Source organism: Myotis nattereri (assembly GCF_964212035.1).
Source record: "Myotis nattereri genome assembly, chromosome: 10".
Lineage (NCBI taxonomy): Eukaryota > Metazoa > Chordata > Mammalia > Chiroptera > Vespertilionidae > Myotis > Myotis nattereri.
The window spans coordinates 69,971,895-69,990,501 of record NC_138085.1 but is presented as its reverse complement, the minus strand read 5'-3'; the positions used below and the strand labels follow the sequence as shown (position 1 = coordinate 69,990,501).

The following is an 18,607-nucleotide window of genomic DNA, read 5'->3' as shown; positions in this document are numbered from 1 at the left end:
AATTTAAAACCACAAAAGATCCCGAATAGCCAAAGCAGTCTTGAGAAAGAATAACAAAGGTGGAAGTATAATGCTACCCGATTTCAAATTATACTATAGTACTGAAAACAACATGGTACTAGCATAAAAATAGATCAATGGAACAGAATAAAGAACCCAGAAATAAACCCATGTGATGTTGAGAAAACCAAATACATACATGCAAAAAAAAAAGAAAAAAGAAACTGATCACTTTTTTATACATATACAAGAATAAACTCAAAATGGATTAAAGACTTAAATTAAGTCCTGTAACCATAAAACTCCAGAAGAAAATAGGCAACAAGTTCTTTAACATTGGTCTTAAATTTTTTTTGGAAGGGGTGGTATGTTTCCTTAGACAATTGGGGGAGGGAGGGGTGGAAATAATGGGACTATATCAAACTAAAAGTGTTTGCACAGCAGAGGGAACCATCAACAAAATGAAAAGATAATCCACTGAATGAAAGGAAGAAGATATTTGCCAGTGATACATCCTTTAAAGGGTTAATATAAAAAAAAAAGTAAGGATATTACAAGTTAACACCAAAAAAACCCCCAAAAATCTGATTTTTAAAATGGGCAGAGGACCTGAACAGACATTTTTCCCAAGGGGACATACAGATGGCCAATAGACATATAAAAAGATGCTCATCAGGAAAATGCAAATTAAAACCACAATGAGATATCATCACACACTTGTCAGAATGCTATCATCTATAAATCAACAAACAAGTGTTAGAGAGGATGTAGGGAAAATGGAATCTTCATGCACTGTTAATAGGAATGCAGATTGGTGCAGCCACTGTGGAAAAGAGTATGGATGTTCCTCAAAAAATTAGAAATAGACTACCATGTGACCCAGCAATTCCACCACTAGTATTATCCAAAGAAATCCAAAATACTAATCAAAAAGATATATGCACACCTATATTCATTGCAGCATTATTTACAATAGCCACGATATGGAAGCAGCCTAAGTGTCCATCTGTAGCTGAATGGATAAAGAAGAGGTAATATATATATTGGAATATATATAATGGAATATTACTCAGCCATAAAAAAGAATGTAATTTTGCCATTTGTGACAACATGGATGGAGCTAGAGGCTATTATGCTATGTGAAATAAGTCAGAGAAAGACAAATACCGTATGATTTCACTTATATGTGGAATCTAAAAAATAAACTTAATTGATGGTAACCAGATGGGAGAGGGTCCAGGGATGGGTGTGAAAGGTGAAAGGATTAAGAAGTACACATTGGCAGTTATAAAGTCACAGGGAGCTAAAATACAGCATAGGGAAAATAGTCAATAATATTTAATAAGTGTATGGTGCTAGGTGGATCCTGGACTTATTGAGGTGATCACTTTGTAAGTTATATAAATGTCTAATCACTCTGTTTTATACCTGAAACTAATAATATTGTATGTCAAGTGAAAATTAAAATAAATTGAATAAAAACAAAAAGTTACTATGTTAATTAGTATAATGCAAATTAAAGTTTTGGAATATTGAAACAAAAAATAATAATAAAAGCAATGAAAGCGACACCATCAATTGCTAGCAAAAATTAAAAAATGAATAGTACTAGAAACTAAGACTTGGGCTCTGCTTATCCTCTGTATCACTTTCCTGTTACTGCTTGTAATGGAGTGGCTTCAACAGCACATCTTTACTGTCTCACAGTGCTGGAGGTCAGAATTCTGTCTACTTGAGAAGGCAATGCTGATAACGTAAATGGGGCCTTAGAAAGAAGATAGTAGCAATACCACGCCAGCATGCACAGAATCTGTCTTTATCAACTTGCCAGCTCCTAGCCCTTGTCTGAGAAATTGAGGTGATAGAGGGAATGTCCTTTAATGGAAACGTATGGAAAAGTCAAGTTACTAGTATATAGCCTAATTTCAAATGACATGATCAGTTGCACTGTCATTTATCAGCTCATAGACTTATGAAATAAATATCATAAAAATGTACATTTTAAGATTTTAAATGTTAAGAAATATCTGGATATTGCTTTAAACGAATAAAATATGCCTGATGGCAATGAAATGAGAGAGGGGGGGACTTCACGAGGTGTTCCTGTGATATTTATGAAAGGGAAAAAAATGTTTAAGCTAAAAGCATTAAAAATTCAAAAGCATTAGTGATGTATAAATGGAACACGACAAGGCAGAGGCACCAAGGGGAAGAATCATATCCTCAAAGGAGAGGTCCAAGAGGCTGACTGATTCAGCCATTTGACTTCCCTTTGAGATTCCTGAAACATACAGAGCATTAGAAGAGTTTTATGGCACAGCTCCACAGATCTTGCTACTACTCCCTCCCCTAAGGGAGCAACAGATACCCTCACTTGGATGGAGAAATACAGTCTGTCTGCCAGTATTGTTCAATGGTAGAACATCCTTTACAAAGACGAAGACAATTCAGAACTGACATTTGAGGAAAATGCACAGCTTTAAAGATAGTCTAGTACTTAAAAAATGCCAAGTTTAGCCTCTAAGGAGTAGCTAAATTCTCTGAGTAAATGATGTCACTATGTTTAACTAATAAGTACCCTTAGAGAGATTCAGGTATATATTGCTGTTTAGTACACTGGTTAAAAACATCAGCTTTGGAGTCAGACTGCCTACATTTGAAACCTGGTGTTACCACTTGGTTAGTTCTTTGAATCTCAAATGTGCCTCAGTTTCCTTATCCATAAAATAGGGATGATGATTTTACCTAATTCATAAAGCTGGTCTTAAGAACTAATTGAATTAAAGAAAAATGCTTAGAACAGTACTAGGCACATGGTAATCATTCAGTAAATATTTTTATTAAAGTTGTTAATATGCAAAACGGTTAAAATGCAAAACTGTTGTATTTGCATTAACATTTTTTTGCTATTTGTCCATAAATTTTAGCTACTATTGAAAAAGAACCAAGTGTAAATCTTGAAAATTAAAGAGATGATTGCTGCAATAAGCTCAATTAGTAGGCCATCACAACTGAGATCAAATTAGTGAGTTGAATGATCAAGCCAAGGGATTTCCTTTGAACAGAATGCAAAATGAAAGGAGATGAAAAGTATGAGAGGACAGTTCCAGAAGTTTTAACATTTAACAAAAGCTCCGGACAGCAAGGTTGAGAGAATGAAGAGGAAAAAAATATATTTAAAAATTGATCATTGAAGCTTCCAGAGGAAAGGAATTGGGTTATCTACACCAATCAGGATGATGTCAGACTTTTTTTTTTTTTAATATATTTTATTGATTTTTTACAGAGAGGAAGGGAGAGGGATAGAGAGCCAGAAACATCGATGAGAGAGAAACATCGATCAGCTGCCTCCTGCACGCCCCCCCACTGGGGATGTGCCCGCAAACAAGGTACATGCCCTTGACCGGAATTGAACCCGGGACCCTTGAGTCCACAGGCTGACGCTCTATCCACTGAGCCAAACCGGTTCTGGCGATGTCAGACTTCTTGTGAGCCTTATTAGATGATAGAAAACAGTGGAAATTAAATTTGAAATTCTGAGGGGAAAATGATTTGGAATTTGGAATTTTGTTTTCAGCTTTAGTAGCCTCCAAAATTGAGAACAAATACATTTCAGGAATGCTAAAACTCAAACATTTCTTGAAATTCCTTCAGGAGGACTAATAGAAGGACATCCTATCCTATATAATAAAAGGCTAATATGCAAATTGTCCCCTCGGGAGTTTGACTAACTGGGAGTTTGACCGCTCGCTATGACGTGAGCTGACCACCAGGGGGCAGCGCAGAACGAAGGAAAGCCCTGGCCGGTAGCCGGGGGAAGGAAGGCCCCGACTAGCTCTGATCACCAGCCAGGCCTGGGGACTCTACCTGTGCACGAATTTCATGCACCAGACCTCTAGTAAGATACAAGAAACACTGATAAGCAAAGAAGCCAATAAACTTTAGGCACCTCAGCTGCAAGATATTTTTTAGATATTTACTACAGTATACTATCTTTATCTTGCCTAGCTGCTATTGTCTCTGTTATCTGCTTTTTTGTTCATCCATTTGCATTTACATATACTATATTACTGACTTGTTTTATTCATGGTCCCAGGTAAAATTTCTGAGAACATTCTATTGGCTAAGATAGTTCATGTGTTTGGGCCAAGCATTTCATGTTCCATAGACTGTTAAATAGACTTTAGATTGGCTGACTTAAATTAGGTATTTACCACAGTATATCTAGTAACTTCTGGCCAGGGAGGGATGGCTGGTGGATAAAACACAACTCCTTTAGGGCTGCCTCTTTGGTGACAAGGTTGATTTGCCTAGAGAAAGGGAATGTGATCACAATGTATATACTATGATGAACATGTTTATAGCCACTGCACATTTTCTCTTTTAAATAAAATCTAAAGAAATGGCTAGCATTGAAAATAGCTGTTGAATTTAGAGATTGAGTAGTACAGAAGTGGAATATTAAAGTGTGCTCGTATACATGATTTGAGAAAATCTGATAGTCTAATATCTCTTGTAGGTAGCTTGGTTAAAATATCTACAGTGGGGCCTTGACTTACGAGTTTAATTCGTTCCGAGACTGAGCTCGTTAAGGAGCTCGTTAACTCAAATTACTCTATCAACTCAATGCAAAAAATCGGCGGAGAGACAGCTGGTATCTCAAAAAACTCGTTAGCTGGGACACTGGTAAGTCAAGGCCCCACTGTATTTAATTATGATGGTTAAAACTTTGGTTGAGTTGCTGATAAATATTAGGGAAGGTTTGTGTTTTGTTTTGTTTTGTTTTTGTTTGTTTTTTTTTGATATTCTAATAGCTAGGTTTGGCTTGAAAAGAGGTTTTTGAGAATTTGGTAAACCCCAGAATTTAACAAACTTTAAGAATATTTTCTGGTGTATGTGTTAATTTAACTCAGGATCTGTGCTGAGTTTAAAGTATGATATTCTTATTATTGTAGTAAATAATGGTAAACAAAAACATCCATATTATACTCAATAATATGGATGTTGGCAATAAAATTGTATGTAAATTCTTGTTAAATTGATCCTAGGTTGGGCCATGCAAGCTGCTGCCTATATCTTCATTCATAGGAAATGGAAGGATGACAAGAGCCATTTCGAAGACATGCTTGATTATTTTTGTGATATCCGTGAACCACTTCAACTCCTCATATTCCCAGAAGGGACTGATCTCACAGGTAAGGTAGCCTGGGTTTGGATTACAGAATTTTAAAAACTAAAGGAACTTAGGAATCATCTAGTCTAAACCAGCGGTCACCAACTGATGGTCCATGGACCACTGGTGGTCCGTGAGGTCTGAAAGGTTGGCGACCACTGTTCTAAACTGCTTCTTCCCCAGAATATATGACGGACAACCCTGGAGATCATTATTACATATACTTGCTATCCTAGAGCTTTCTATTTTGAGTCTCAGTATATATTATAGATACCAGCCTTTTATATAATGTGTATGAAACCACAAAAGCTCTGAATAGCCAAAGTAATCTTGAGAAAGAAGAGAACCCCCTTCCTGTTCTTTGTATTTTCTGTTCTCTTCCAAGATATACTTATCCATTAGACCTTTTTTTTCTCCACTTCCTTCTTATTAGAAAAGCATCGGATAGTAACCAATTTCATTTATTGTTGATTTAAGTTATTTTAAAGCCTTATCTTTAATATAAGCAAGAAAGGCTTTGTTCTTTCTCAGTAAAATTCAGCCATAATTGAGTTGTGGAGTGGACACAGAAAGACATAGTTAGGACTTCCTACCTGCCCAGATATCAAACTACATAGGCCAAGAATACTATTGGATTTCCACAAGTTCTTTAAGAGATTAAAAATAAAATGCATTCTTTCATCTTTGCTAAGCCAGTAGTTTTCAGTGTTTTAAACCACGGGTGATTTCTGTAGATGAAGCCTTTTGTTGTAGGTTAGGATTTAAGACAGATTGAAGCAGCGGTCGCCAACCGGTGGTCCGTGGACCACTGGTGGTCTGTGAGGTCCGAAAGGTTGGCGACCGCTGGATTGAAGAACTGCTCTGGTTGAATGTGGGTGTGGGTTGGGGGGAGGTAAGCTTGGACAAGAAGCAGTTCTATAGAATTCTTCCATTCAAAAGAGCAAAATTTGCAAACTGTTAATACCCTGGTTACTTCAAGAAAGATACAGCAGAATTTGAGGAGGATCCAGTGCAGGGGTCCTCAAACTTTTTAAACAGGGGGCCAGTTCACTGTCCCTCAGACCGTTGGAGGGCCGGACTATAGTTTAAAAAAAAAAACTATGAACAAATTCCTATGCACACTGCACATATCTTATTTTGAAGTGAAAAAACAAAACGGGAACAGATACAATATTTGTATTTGCATGTGGCCTGCGGGCCGTAGTTTGAGGACCCCTGATCCAGTGGATGAAAGTCTGCTGTACAAAGGAAGACAGACTGAATTAGGACAGAACTAAAATCTAAAAATCACATAGTATGGAGAGATGGCAAATGAAGTTGTCTTCCAAATCCTCAACACCAGATCGAGGAAACTAAGAGCTACTAAGAAGGGCAACTTAGAGCTTAAGAGAGGAGAATATGTAAATGAACATACTAATTCACTCTCTGGACATAGTAATGTATGGAACTAGTACCAAAAAGAGAATTCAATGAAAAATACAAATTACACAACTATTTAAGGAAGTGAATGGGTGATTAAGCCATACTGTGTCAATACAGGAAATAAAAGTATTTTAGGAAACACTGATAGCAAGTAAGAACTCTTTGACTCATCTATTGCAGATGGAACTGAGCTACATGAACCATGGCAGCTTTAATGTACTAGTATTATATACTAAATATATGCTTACTGTATAGTTGTATTTGATTTTTATAGCTAAAATTCTAAAAGTAGTTGGATCACTGAGGATAATATTGTGTAAGCTTGAAAATATATTGTAAGTTGATTGATTACCAGAGGTAAACTATCACTGGGAACTTAAAATGGACAGAGCCATATTTAAGTTTTATAATACTTACAATGAACAGTACTTAAATTTGTGTTTTAAATTGCTATATTAGTGTATCACTTACTGAAATGATAGATTAATTTATACTTGTGAATGCCAAAATGCACTAAGAATGGGGACTTTGGAAGTTATTTAATAATTAAAAGCTAATGGAGTGAGAGCTCCTGGGTTGCTGCTCTTTGGTACATTAGATTTAAATGTTCATACATTAGACCTTCAGAGCCCACACAATATACATTTTAAACTTTTTTCAGTTTATATTTTCTCAAGTGGTTTTTTTAGGTGATGAACTTAATTAACATCTAGTTGCATATTTTCAGGGTCCAGAGTACTCACCATTACATGATGTAGTTGCATATTTTTAAGTTAAAATGGCATATACATTTGTAAGGCTAACTTGCAAAAGCCAAACTGTTTGTCAAATAGAGAAAACAGACCAATTCTGAAACCTTAAAAAGCTTTTTTTTAAAAAAACAGTATTATACAGATAGTTTGAAGTTGAGATAAACGTATTTTTTCGAGTAGCTACCAAAATACAAAATCCTTTCAGTTTTCAAAAAGTGTCTATTAATTCAAAGGTGTTTTTAGTTAACCACAGTTAACTTGAAATTTGGGTTCTTAAGCCCAAAGAGAATAATGTTTTGTAATCCTCTTGAAGTTCTGAATCCAGCTTGCTTGCACATTTTCAAATAAGTATATTTAACATATATTCTACCTTCATATGTTACTGTTGGTTATAACTTGTTTCTTGCTTATGGAAGTAATTTATGTTAATTTGGAGAAATTTAGACATATAGAAGTACAAGAATTACTCTAATCCTCCTGCCCATAAAGAAACACTATTTTGAATTTACTCCACTGTTTTTGTGTCATTTGGTTACTCACACACACACACACAGGCATATGTATGAGTATATAAACATACATATACTTTTAAACAAAATTGGAAAATTATAATTATAATTTTCTTTGTACTTATATTGTAATCTCTCACATCATTATTCATTTTTTGAAAACATATTTTAAAAATTGGCTAGTTTTTTTTTTTTTTCTATTATATTGGTTACTAGAGGCCTGATGCACAAAATTCATGCAAGGGGCTTGTCCCTCACAGCCCTGTCTGGTTGTTCTGTTCAGCCTAATTAGCATTTTAGCTCTTTATTATATAGGATTAGTAAGTGTTGTCCTGAAAAACAGAACCAAAAGGATATGTGTGTGTATGTGTGTGTGCATGTAGAGAAAGAGAGAGAGGTGAGGCCCACTCACATTATGGAGAGTAATCTGCTTTACTGAAAGCCTACTGGTTTAAATATTAATCTCATCAAAAATACCTTCACAGAAACCTCTGGAATAATGTTTGGCCAATTTGACACATAAAATTAACCATAATTTGTATACCATAATTTTGGGTTCTGTTTCTCTGACTTGGAAAGATTTTCTTGGTTTTAACAAATACAAACATTACATGCAATTAAACACCCTTGTACATAAAACTTCTTTATTTATATGTGAGTGTTTGGAACTTTATATACAAGACAAAGTTCCTACTTTCATGAAGCTTAAATTCTATGAGGAAAGCTAGATAAAAAATTAAGTTAATAAAAATATGTTAGGCATTCATAAAGCTGTGCAGACAAATAAAGATAAGGAGAGTCATAGAAGATGGGGTGTAGTGTGCTATTTTATAAAAGGTGGTTAGATTTAAGTAGAAACCAAATGAACAAACCAGAAAACCATGCAGACATTGGGGGAGAAGGCATTCTGGGTAGAGGGAAGAACAAATGCACAGACCCTGAGGTGGGAACATGTCTGGCTGGTTTGAGAACAGTAAAGTGGCCTGTCTGCCCATTGGAGTGGAAGCGAGTGCTGGCATTGGAGTGTTACAGGGAGTGAGGTGACAGGACAGGAGGCTGTGGTCAGAAAGAGGGATGCTTGTGCAGTTACCAGTAACCCCAGAGTCTGGGCGTGAGTAGCTGAAGCAGGGATGGAGGGAAAAATCTGCATCTCTAATCTCTCTGTCTCTCGTTATTTCTACCTTCTCATATTGTGACTGTATGTTTTAGAACTACTTGGATTTGTATGCACATTCTACAACAGAATTCAGTTTGTCTTCAGTTCCCTAAAGTCTGTGACGAGTTGAAGAGCAAAGTGAAGAGTAGTTAACTACTCATCCTTTTAGTGTCCCTGGGCTTCCTCATCATGTAAGCTGTCAATAAAGTAGTATTTTATACTCCCATGCCCAGGATATTCTCCTCAAATGAATGTGAAAGGAGCTTACCACTTTTCATGTTTAGGTCTTTACTTTTGACTTGCTGGGAATCTCTGGGTATTTAGTTCTGTGACTTAATTCCTCATTTATTTATTAAACAACAACACACCTTTTTTAGGAGTGTTCTTTGAATATTTTGAATCCATCCGTGGTGTTTTTAGGTTTGGGGACTCCATGGTCTTAAATTTACTGCCAGGAAAGTTGTGTGTGTGTGTGTCTTTTTCTTGTGACTTGGAATAGTCTATACATTTCAGGATACAGCTGAAGATTGCAGGTTCTAACATCTGCTGTCATCAGAAGCTATTTCATGATCTCCCCCAGGGGTTGAGGCCAGATTTCTGAACACTTTACTTTTTCCAAATATATTTGCTGAATCATGGGTTTGGTTCTTCTTGGAACTTAAAAAGTTACCTCATGGACTGGAAAAAGAAGTTTTTGCCAACAGTTAGAACACATACTTTACTTTGTAACTATACTCAGCCAAACCATGTTCAGATGTTTGTACAGGATGTGCTAATCATGTGCCCAATCTGTTATGGACTCGTTTTGGTTAGTAATATTAGCATGTTCTGTGCCTGAGCAAGGAAGATATTTCACTTTGTGTTAAAACCCCAAATTATTGGGTTGAAAAAAGTTGATATACGTTTGGCAGATTGCTAGTTATTTCTTTTGCATATCTAAATCCCTTTATGTTTTATTAGCTTCTTATATTTTAGTATTTCAATTTTTATTATGTAAAGACTATCTTATGAAAATTTTCATTTATTAGGATTTTATTTGTATTTTAGTATTCACTGAATATGGACTTTTATGAAATCTCTTAAAGAATTTTAAAGATGAATTTATAAATCATTATAAAAAGTTTATTAATACCTTATAAAATTTTCAGAATTCCAATAAATACATAATTCTAGGATCTTTGGTAGGGATTTACTTAAGTGTTTCTATCTTCTCATTTAACTCACTATACTGTAGTCAGTAATTACAGAAAAATTAATTGCCATTTTTATTAAACAAATTGTGTAGTGTTTCCTTACCTCAGATTATCTCCCTTTATTTTATGGCTTCTAATGGTCTATTGTTTTGTTTAGAAAACAGCAAGGCTCGAAGTAATGAGTTTGCTGAAAAGAATGGACTTCAGAAATATGAATATGTCTTACATCCAAGAACTACAGGCTTTACTTTTGTAGTGGACCGTCTAAGAGAAGGTAAGCACCCATTTCAAAGTGGCAAAAATTGCTAACCTTTACATACACATATTCCTTTAGAATTTACAAAGCACTTCTTTATATTAATAGAGATACTTTAATGAGATATTATATTTTTTACACTAAGTTGACCCCATGTACTAAAATTTATATAAAAGCCTAAGTGACCAAATGACCAGACAACTGAACGACCAGTTGCAATGATACGCACTGACCACCAGGGGGCAGACGCTCAACGCAGGAGCTGCCCCCTGGTGGTCAGTGCACTCCCACAGCCAACCTCCCGCAGCCGCCACCCCCTGGCCAGCCTGCCCCAATGGCTCTGATCAGACCGGCTGGCCAACCTCCTGTGGCCCCTTCCGCGCCACCCCTTTCCCCCCTCCCCCCCCAGCTGGCCTATCTCCCACAGCCCCTCCACCCTGGCCGGCTGGCCCGATGTCCCTGACCCGGGCAGCCAACCTCCCGTGGCCTTCCCTCCTTGGCCAGCTGATGACCTTGAACAGGGCGGCCAACTTCCCATGGCCCCTCCCCCTGCCAGCCAACCTCCTGCCGCCTCAATCGGCTCGATCGCTGGCCAGGCCAAGGGACCCCACCCCTGCATGAATTTGGTGGGGTCCTGCACAAATTTGTGCACCGGGCCTCTAGTATTATATATTCTTTAGAAATATAAAAGTTATCTTTATAAAAACAAAAATGCTTTCCCCCCTTTTTAGAATAGAAAGAAAATGATATCTACAGTTAAGCTATCATTCCATTTTTAAATGTTCTCAAAGCAGCAAAACTATCTTCAAAGTATCTTACTTACACTATAATTCTTTATAGCTTAAAAATTTTTTTTTTAATATATTTTATTGATTTTTCACAGAGAGGAAGGGAGAGAGATAGAGAGAGTCAGAAACATCGATGAGAGAGAAACATCGACCAGCTGCCTCTTGCACATCCCCCATCGGGGATGTGCCCGCAACCCAGGTACATGCCCTTGACCGGAATTGAACCTGGGACCCCTCAGTCCGCAGGCTGACGCTCTATCCACTGAGCCAAACCGGTTTCGGCAAAAATATTTTTATATTCATTAATCCACTCAAACAAATGATTGTGGTTGGTAGGAAGGCAGTAATGCAACTTCCATTTTATAGTTAAACTAGAGGCCCGGTGCACAAAAATTTGTGCACTTGGAGGGAAAGGGGGGTCCCTCAGCCCGGCCTGTGCCCTCTCCCAGTCTGGGACCCCTCGGGAGATAAGGACCTGCTGGCTTAGGCCTGCTCCCGGGTGGCAGAGGGCAGACCCAATCCCTAGGTGCAGCCCCTGGTCGGGCTCAGAGCAGGGCCGATTGGGGAGTTGGGGCGCCACCCCTGTCATGCACAGAGCAGGGTCAATGGGGAGGTTGCTGTGCCACCTCCTGTCACGCACAGAGCAGGGCCAATCGGGGTTGGGGTGCTGCCCCCTGTCATGCACAGAGCTGGGCCCATCAGGGGGGTTGGGGCTCCGTACCCTGTCACGCACAGAGCAGGGCCGATCAGGGGGTTGGGGAGCTCCCCCCTGTCACTCACAGAGTAGGGCCGATAGGGGAGTTGGGGCACCGCCCCCTGTCACACACAGAGCAGGGCGGATCAGGGGGTTGGGGTGCCGCACCCTGTCACACTCAGGGCAGGGCCGATGGGGAGGTTATGGCTCTACCCTGTCACACACAGAGCAGGGCCCGTGGGGGGCGGTTGGGGCGTCGCCCTCTATCACCCACAGAGCAGGGCCTATCAGGGGGTTGGAGCGCTGCCACTGTCACACTCAGGGCAGGGCCGATGGGGAGGTTATGGCTCTGCCCTGTCACACACAGAGCAGGGCCCGTGGGGTGGGGGCGGGGTTGGGGTGCCGCACCCTGTCACACACAGAGCAGAGCCGATCAGGGGGTTGGGGCGCCGCACCCTGTCACACACAGAGCCGCAGGGCGATCAGGGGGTTGGGGAGCTCCCCCCTATCAGGCACAGAGCAGGGCTGATCAGGGGGTTGGGGTACCTTCCCCTGTCACGAACAGAGCAGGGCGGATAGGGAGGTTGTGGCCCCACCCCCTGTCACACACAGAGCTGCAGGGTGATCAGGGGGTTTAGGCGCTGCCCCCTGTCACGCTAATCCCGGTGCCGGGAGGCCTCGCGGCTCCGCTGATCCCGGTGCTGGGAGGCATATTACCCTTTTACTATATAGGATAGAGGCCTGGTGCACATGTGGGGGCCAGCTGGTTTGCCCTGAAGGGTGTCCTGGATCAGGGTGGGGGTCCCCACTGGGGTGCCTGGCCAGTCTGGGTGAGGGGCTGAGGGCTGTTTTCAGGCTGGCGGGTGATGGAAGCTCCCAACTGCTCCTTTCTTTCTTTTTTTTTATTTTATTCTGGGCCAGCTTTAGCTCTGAGGCTCCAGCTCTGAGGTCTCAGCTGCTAAAAGCAGGTATCTGGTCTGTTTAGGTTCTATAATCGAAACAATGTATAACTCCAGCTCTGATATCCCGGCTCGCTGAAAGCTGGTCTCTGGGGTTTTGTTTAGCTTCTACATTTGTTACAATGTTTCTTAAACTGCAGGCTCAGAGGCCACCAAGGCAGGCGGGGAACGTTGGTTTTCTCCGTCACTGAAGCAAGCAAGCCTCATGTTAGTTTCAAGCTGCCTGGCTGCCGGCCGCCATCTTGGCTGGCAGTTAATTTGCATATTGCCCTGATTAGCCAATGGGAAGGGTAGCGGACGTATGCTAATTACCATGTTTCTCTTTTATTAGATAGGATAAAACTGGCATCTATGGTGGTTATTAAAGTTTTGTAGGTCAGAGATAGAACCTCATTCGTCTGCTTCCTAGTTTTTGGCTCGTACTACTAACTACCTCACACTTGCTTCTTCTAGAGCAGGGGTGGGCAAACTTTTTGACTCGAGGGCCACAATGGGTTCTTAAACTGGACCGGAGGGCCGGAACAAAAGCATGGATGGAGTGTTTGTGTGAACTAATATAAATTCAAAGTAAACATCATTACATAAAAGGGTACGGTCTTTTTTTTTTTTTTAGTTTTATTCATTTCAAACGGGCCGGATCCGGCCCGCGGGCCGTAGTTTGCCCACGGCTGTTCTAGAGCCTTGTCTGTTGAAGCAGCGGTCGCCAACCGGTTGTCCGCAGACCACTGGTGGTCCATGAGGTCCGAAAGGTTGGCGACTGCTGGTTTAAGGAAACCTTTGGAGCAGCAGTCGCCAACCAGTGGTCCAAAAGGTTGGTGACCGCTGTGTTGAAGGACCTATGGGAACAAGGTTATTCCATTGACAATACTATACCCAACACCCATTTAAATGCTTATGTTTTTATGTTTTTATGTCAAACACTAATAGTACATTTTACTATAGCTGCAGATTTATATGTATTCATACACACGTGTACATATAAATAGCACACATATTAATGTGTTTGTAAAAGGAACTATCCAGAAACATGCTGAAGTGTTAATTAATTTTACAAGAGCAATTGAAAGCCCATAGTAACCTAGCAGAAGAAAAATCTTGTTTACATGTTTCTGCTTTCCACTCTGATTTCTGGCAAACCATGTTGTATAATGGTGACATCTATGACAAATGATCACTTTGATCAATTGCTTCCTTGTCACAAAACTGCTTGTTCCTAACATGAAAGGCCTTGAAACATTATGTAGGTATATGTAAGTACTATAAAGTTCTGTCTTCTTTCCTTAAATGGCATTGTTGTTTCATTAGGGTTTAATGTGCTTTAAGATATTAAGTGTAAGCACAGCTAATGCACCCTGCCAAAATGAGGCATCTTTACAGCTAAGTACCCATGGTTTTAAAGAAATATACAGTCAATCCAAAGTTACAGTAAAAACTGAAAATGGCGACCCTGTTAGTTTGGCCTGCTTTTGGAATTCTCTGTTTATAGATAGTATGAAATGGATGTGTGGGCTTCACAGTTGTATTGTGTTTGAAGAGCAAGTGTTCGTCCACTCATAGAGCTCACGGAGAATGCAGCTTTGTGTCCCCACGAAGGGCATGGGGAGGCACAGAGACATTAAAGCAGTGATGTTTTTTTACTTTGTCTTCTTCTTTTTTTAATGTTGTACCACTTATTGTGGCTTCCACTTCAGAATCACCCTTCTCATTTGGCAATATGTTTTCTTATTTCTTCACATAATCTGATATTTTATAGTATTTAATTATATCATTAAAGGTATTTCTGACATCATGGAACACATTCATCTACTGGATTTCTCTGTTAATAGAAGTATGCTGTTGGAACACATCTTTTGCTAATAAAGATCTTTCTAAATGTAGGTAGAATCATTTAGAGATTATTTTATAGTGGATAAGGATATATCTATAGTTCTGAAATCTGGAAAAAATTTTAGTAGCAAAATGATTTATCACTGTGCGGCATGTGATTCACTTAGTCATCACTCAGTGTACTCGTCAATAATCACAGTATGCCCTTTTCTTGCCAGAACTGGCAACTGACGCCCCGCCCCCCATTATGTATCAATAAAAGACACATGTCAGATGATTCTATTTGCTGCAGTTAGAAAAGTAGAATGGGACCTATTTACTATAATAATAATAGAAATAATAAATATGATGACAATTATTTTAGGAACAGCAGTTAACATGTATTGAGTATTTGCTAAGTACCAGGCATTATGCTAAGTATTCTGTCAATTAATCCTCACAACAACTCTATATGATAGTTACCACTATTGATATTTAACTTGTAGAGCAAAAGTGAAACAAATTGAGGTGAAGTTCATCAGAGTTACTGGAATATGGTTTGTCTGACTGAGTAGCAATGCTCTTTTCTACTATAACATTCGTATTTGGAGCATGATTATGTTAATAAAGCACCTTGGTAATAATAGTGATATGGATGGTTTTCTTCAAGAAAGTATTTTTAAAAAGGAAAAAAAAAGCCTAAGTGGTCAGATCATAAAGGGATGGTGGTCACAGGGAGGTGATTATAATGCTGCCTGAGATGACAAGGGGAGCCAGCACAGCCTAAGGAGGTGTCAAGTGAAGAGTGAGGGCAGCTCTGCTTTAGGCAGGGGTTTGGGGAAGGGCTAGTGTCAAGTAAACAGAAAGAAAAAATTTCATCAAGAATCAGGGGTGAAGGGGATCTTAGAGGTCACCTAGGCCAGAGTATCCTTTTAGAAAAGGAATCTGACTCAGAAAGGGCCCAGCACAATTTTCTGGTCTTTAGGCCCCTGAGATCTGCTTCTGATCATTTGAAATAGAATTGTACACCTGAAACCTATATAACTTTATTAACCAGTGTCAACCCAATAAATTCAATAAAAAATTTAAAAAGAAGCTGCTTTTAAAACAAATGACCATTATAAATAAATACACTAATGGAATCCTGGAACCACATACTAAAACCAATTACCATTAAGTAACATCTTTATTGCTCACACATGTAACTGAATTCAGTGTTGCTGACATCCAATAGTCAGCACAAATGGGAAATGAGAGGTGTATGACATTAAGAAATTAAGGATAAAAAGTCTTACTAGGCAGCATTGAATAAGAAAAAATGCAAATTCTATGTCTGTTTAGAATATATTTTATCAAGATGAAGAACACTTAGAAAATAAACACCTTGAACTATAAAACCCATTATATAACTTTATACAGATGTGTTATTTCTGGAATAATAACTCCAAAGAGTGCACCCCACCCCAGTACCAGTACTTTGATTTCCATAATCACTGTACTTGCTTTATACTTTTACTAGATCATAACCATCTTAAGGTTATGGAATGTCCTGCATATAATAGAGACTCAGTATTAGCTGAATTGAATATTATTTTCTTTTATCTGAAAAGATAAGCACATAGTGTCCTACATCAGTATTTGTCATAGATGATTTATTTCATTTGTACCTCTAGTCATAGGGCATCTACACTAATAAAAGACAAACATGCAAATTGACCATACTGTCGCTATGCCTTAAGCCACACCCACCAGCCAATCAGAGTGACTATATGTAAATTAACCCAACCAAGATGGTGGCTGGCAGCCATGGAGCTGGAGCAAACAGGAGGCTTGGTTGCTCCAATGATGGAGGAAGCCAAGCTTCCTGCCGGCTCTGAGCTCCACTCAAAGCAACAAAGTTTCAATTATAGAAGATAAATAAACCCCAGATACCTGCTTTCAGCTGGCCGTGGCCATGGAGCTGGAGTGAGCAGGAGGCTTCCCTCCCGCCTGCCCTGGCTGGCTCTGAGCTCTGCTCAAGGCTACAAAGTTTCAGTTATAGAAGGTAAATAAATCCCAGAATATAAAAGAAAAAAAGGAGAGGCTGGGAGCTTCCGTCGCCGGGGGGCTTGGCCAGCCTGAAAACAGCCCTCAGCCCCTCATCCAGACCAGTCAGGCACTCCAATGGGGACCCTCCACCCTAAAGGGGGTGTGTCCAGCCTGAAAACAGCCATCAGCCCCTCACCCAGACTGGCTAAACCTCCATGGGGTGAGGGTCCCCACTTGTGGGGGGGAGCTTGACCAGCCTGCAAACAGCCATCAGCCCCTCACCCAGGCTGGCCAGGCACCCCAGCGGGACCCCCACCCTGATCCAGGACACCCTTCAGGGCAAACTAGCTGGCCCCCACCCGTGCACCAGGCCTCTATCCTATATAATAAAAGGATAATATGCAAACTGACCCTAACAGCAGAACGACTGGGAATGACTGGTCACTATGACACACACTGACCACCAGGGGGCAGACGCGCAATGCAGAAGCTTCCCCCTGGTGGTCAGTGTGCTCCCACAAGGGGAGCTCTGCTCAGCCACAAGCCAGGCTGACGGCTCCCAGTAGAGCAGTGGTGGTGGGAGCCTCTCCCGCCTCCTCAGCAACGCTAAGGATGTCCGACTGCAGCTTAGGCCTGTTCCCTGCTGGCAAGTGGACATCCCCCGAGGGTTGCCAGGCTGCCAGAGGGATGTCTGACTGGCAGCTTGGGCCCGATCCCCCAGGGAGCAGGCCTAAGCCAGCAGGTGGACATCCTCCGAGGTGTCCCAGACTGCAAGAGGGCATAGGCCAGGCTGAGGGACCCACCCCGCTGCCGAGTGCACAAATTTTTGTGCACCAGGCCTCTAGTTTCATTATATAATTACATAACTGTTTTCAGTAGTAGATTAACCCAAACCTAAAAGGAAGTTGCTAACTTAAAGAGGCTTTTATATGAGAAAGTTTTGTTGTTGTTTTTGCACATTTAATAATAAACTTTTAACTCATTGCATTAAAAAGTAGTTATGTTTATTTCAACTCTGGTGCTTCATCTTTTTCAGCAATAATAGCTTTATTCTTCCTTGATTTAAGACAAATAATGATTTGGTCTGACCATTATTTTGTTTTGCTGTTTTGTAAGTTAATTAGAGTTGTAACCATGCAATAATTACTTTCACCATTAGGCAGTACAAGTGTGCACATTTGATACAACTCGAAATTAGGTTCAGGTAATTGGGGTTAAGGATGAAACATGTCATATTTATTTGAAGGCATGTCTTGTTTAAGATTGACCTTGCCTTCAAGAAGTTTATCATCTTCATGGATTGATAATAATACACATGGAAAACTTTAAAAAATAATATAAGACAATATTATTACATGCTAAGTTTTGTGGCATATAATATGTAAATATTATGCTGACTAATTCCAGGAGTGTTTAGTAAAGAGAGATCACGGAGTGTTAAAATACTCAGGTAAGGTTTTCTCAATAAGTTGAATTTCCCTTGGACCTTAGAGACTTAATGTGATTGGATAGGCAGAAAAACCAAGCATAGCTGAGGGCAGAAAAAGAAGAGTATATAAGAAAGGGCACAGAATATGGGCCATTGTGGAGCTGAGCAGTCAGCTAGGCAAAAGCAATCTCATTGAGCTGAAGACCTGTGTTACAGAGTAACAGACAATATTTAAGAAGGTTGTGGAGCCATTATTATTTTTTTTAAAAAATATATTTTATTGATTTTTCACAGAGAGGAAGGGAGAGAGATAGAGAGTTAGAAACATCGATGAGAGAGAAACATCGATCAGCTGCCTCCTGCACATCTCCCACTGGGGATATGCCCGCAACCCAGGTACATGCCCTTGACCGGAATCGAACCTGGGACCTTTCAGTCCGCA

The 18,607-nt window shown here is 39.9% G+C and overlaps 1 protein-coding gene across 2 annotated transcripts in view; it reads left to right on the top strand.

The window, feature by feature from the left end:
• LCLAT1 (lysocardiolipin acyltransferase 1) overlaps positions 1 to 18,607 on the top strand; it is a 123,993-nt gene that overhangs the window by 65,173 nt on the left and 40,213 nt on the right. For both annotated transcript variants that reach the window (XM_081101275.1, XM_081101276.1), the window contains exons 4-5: positions 5,049 to 5,195; positions 10,363 to 10,479. In XM_081101275.1, coding sequence (XP_080957401.1) covers positions 5,049 to 5,195; positions 10,363 to 10,479 — 264 coding nt within the window. The remainder of the gene's footprint in view (positions 1 to 5,048; positions 5,196 to 10,362; positions 10,480 to 18,607) is intronic.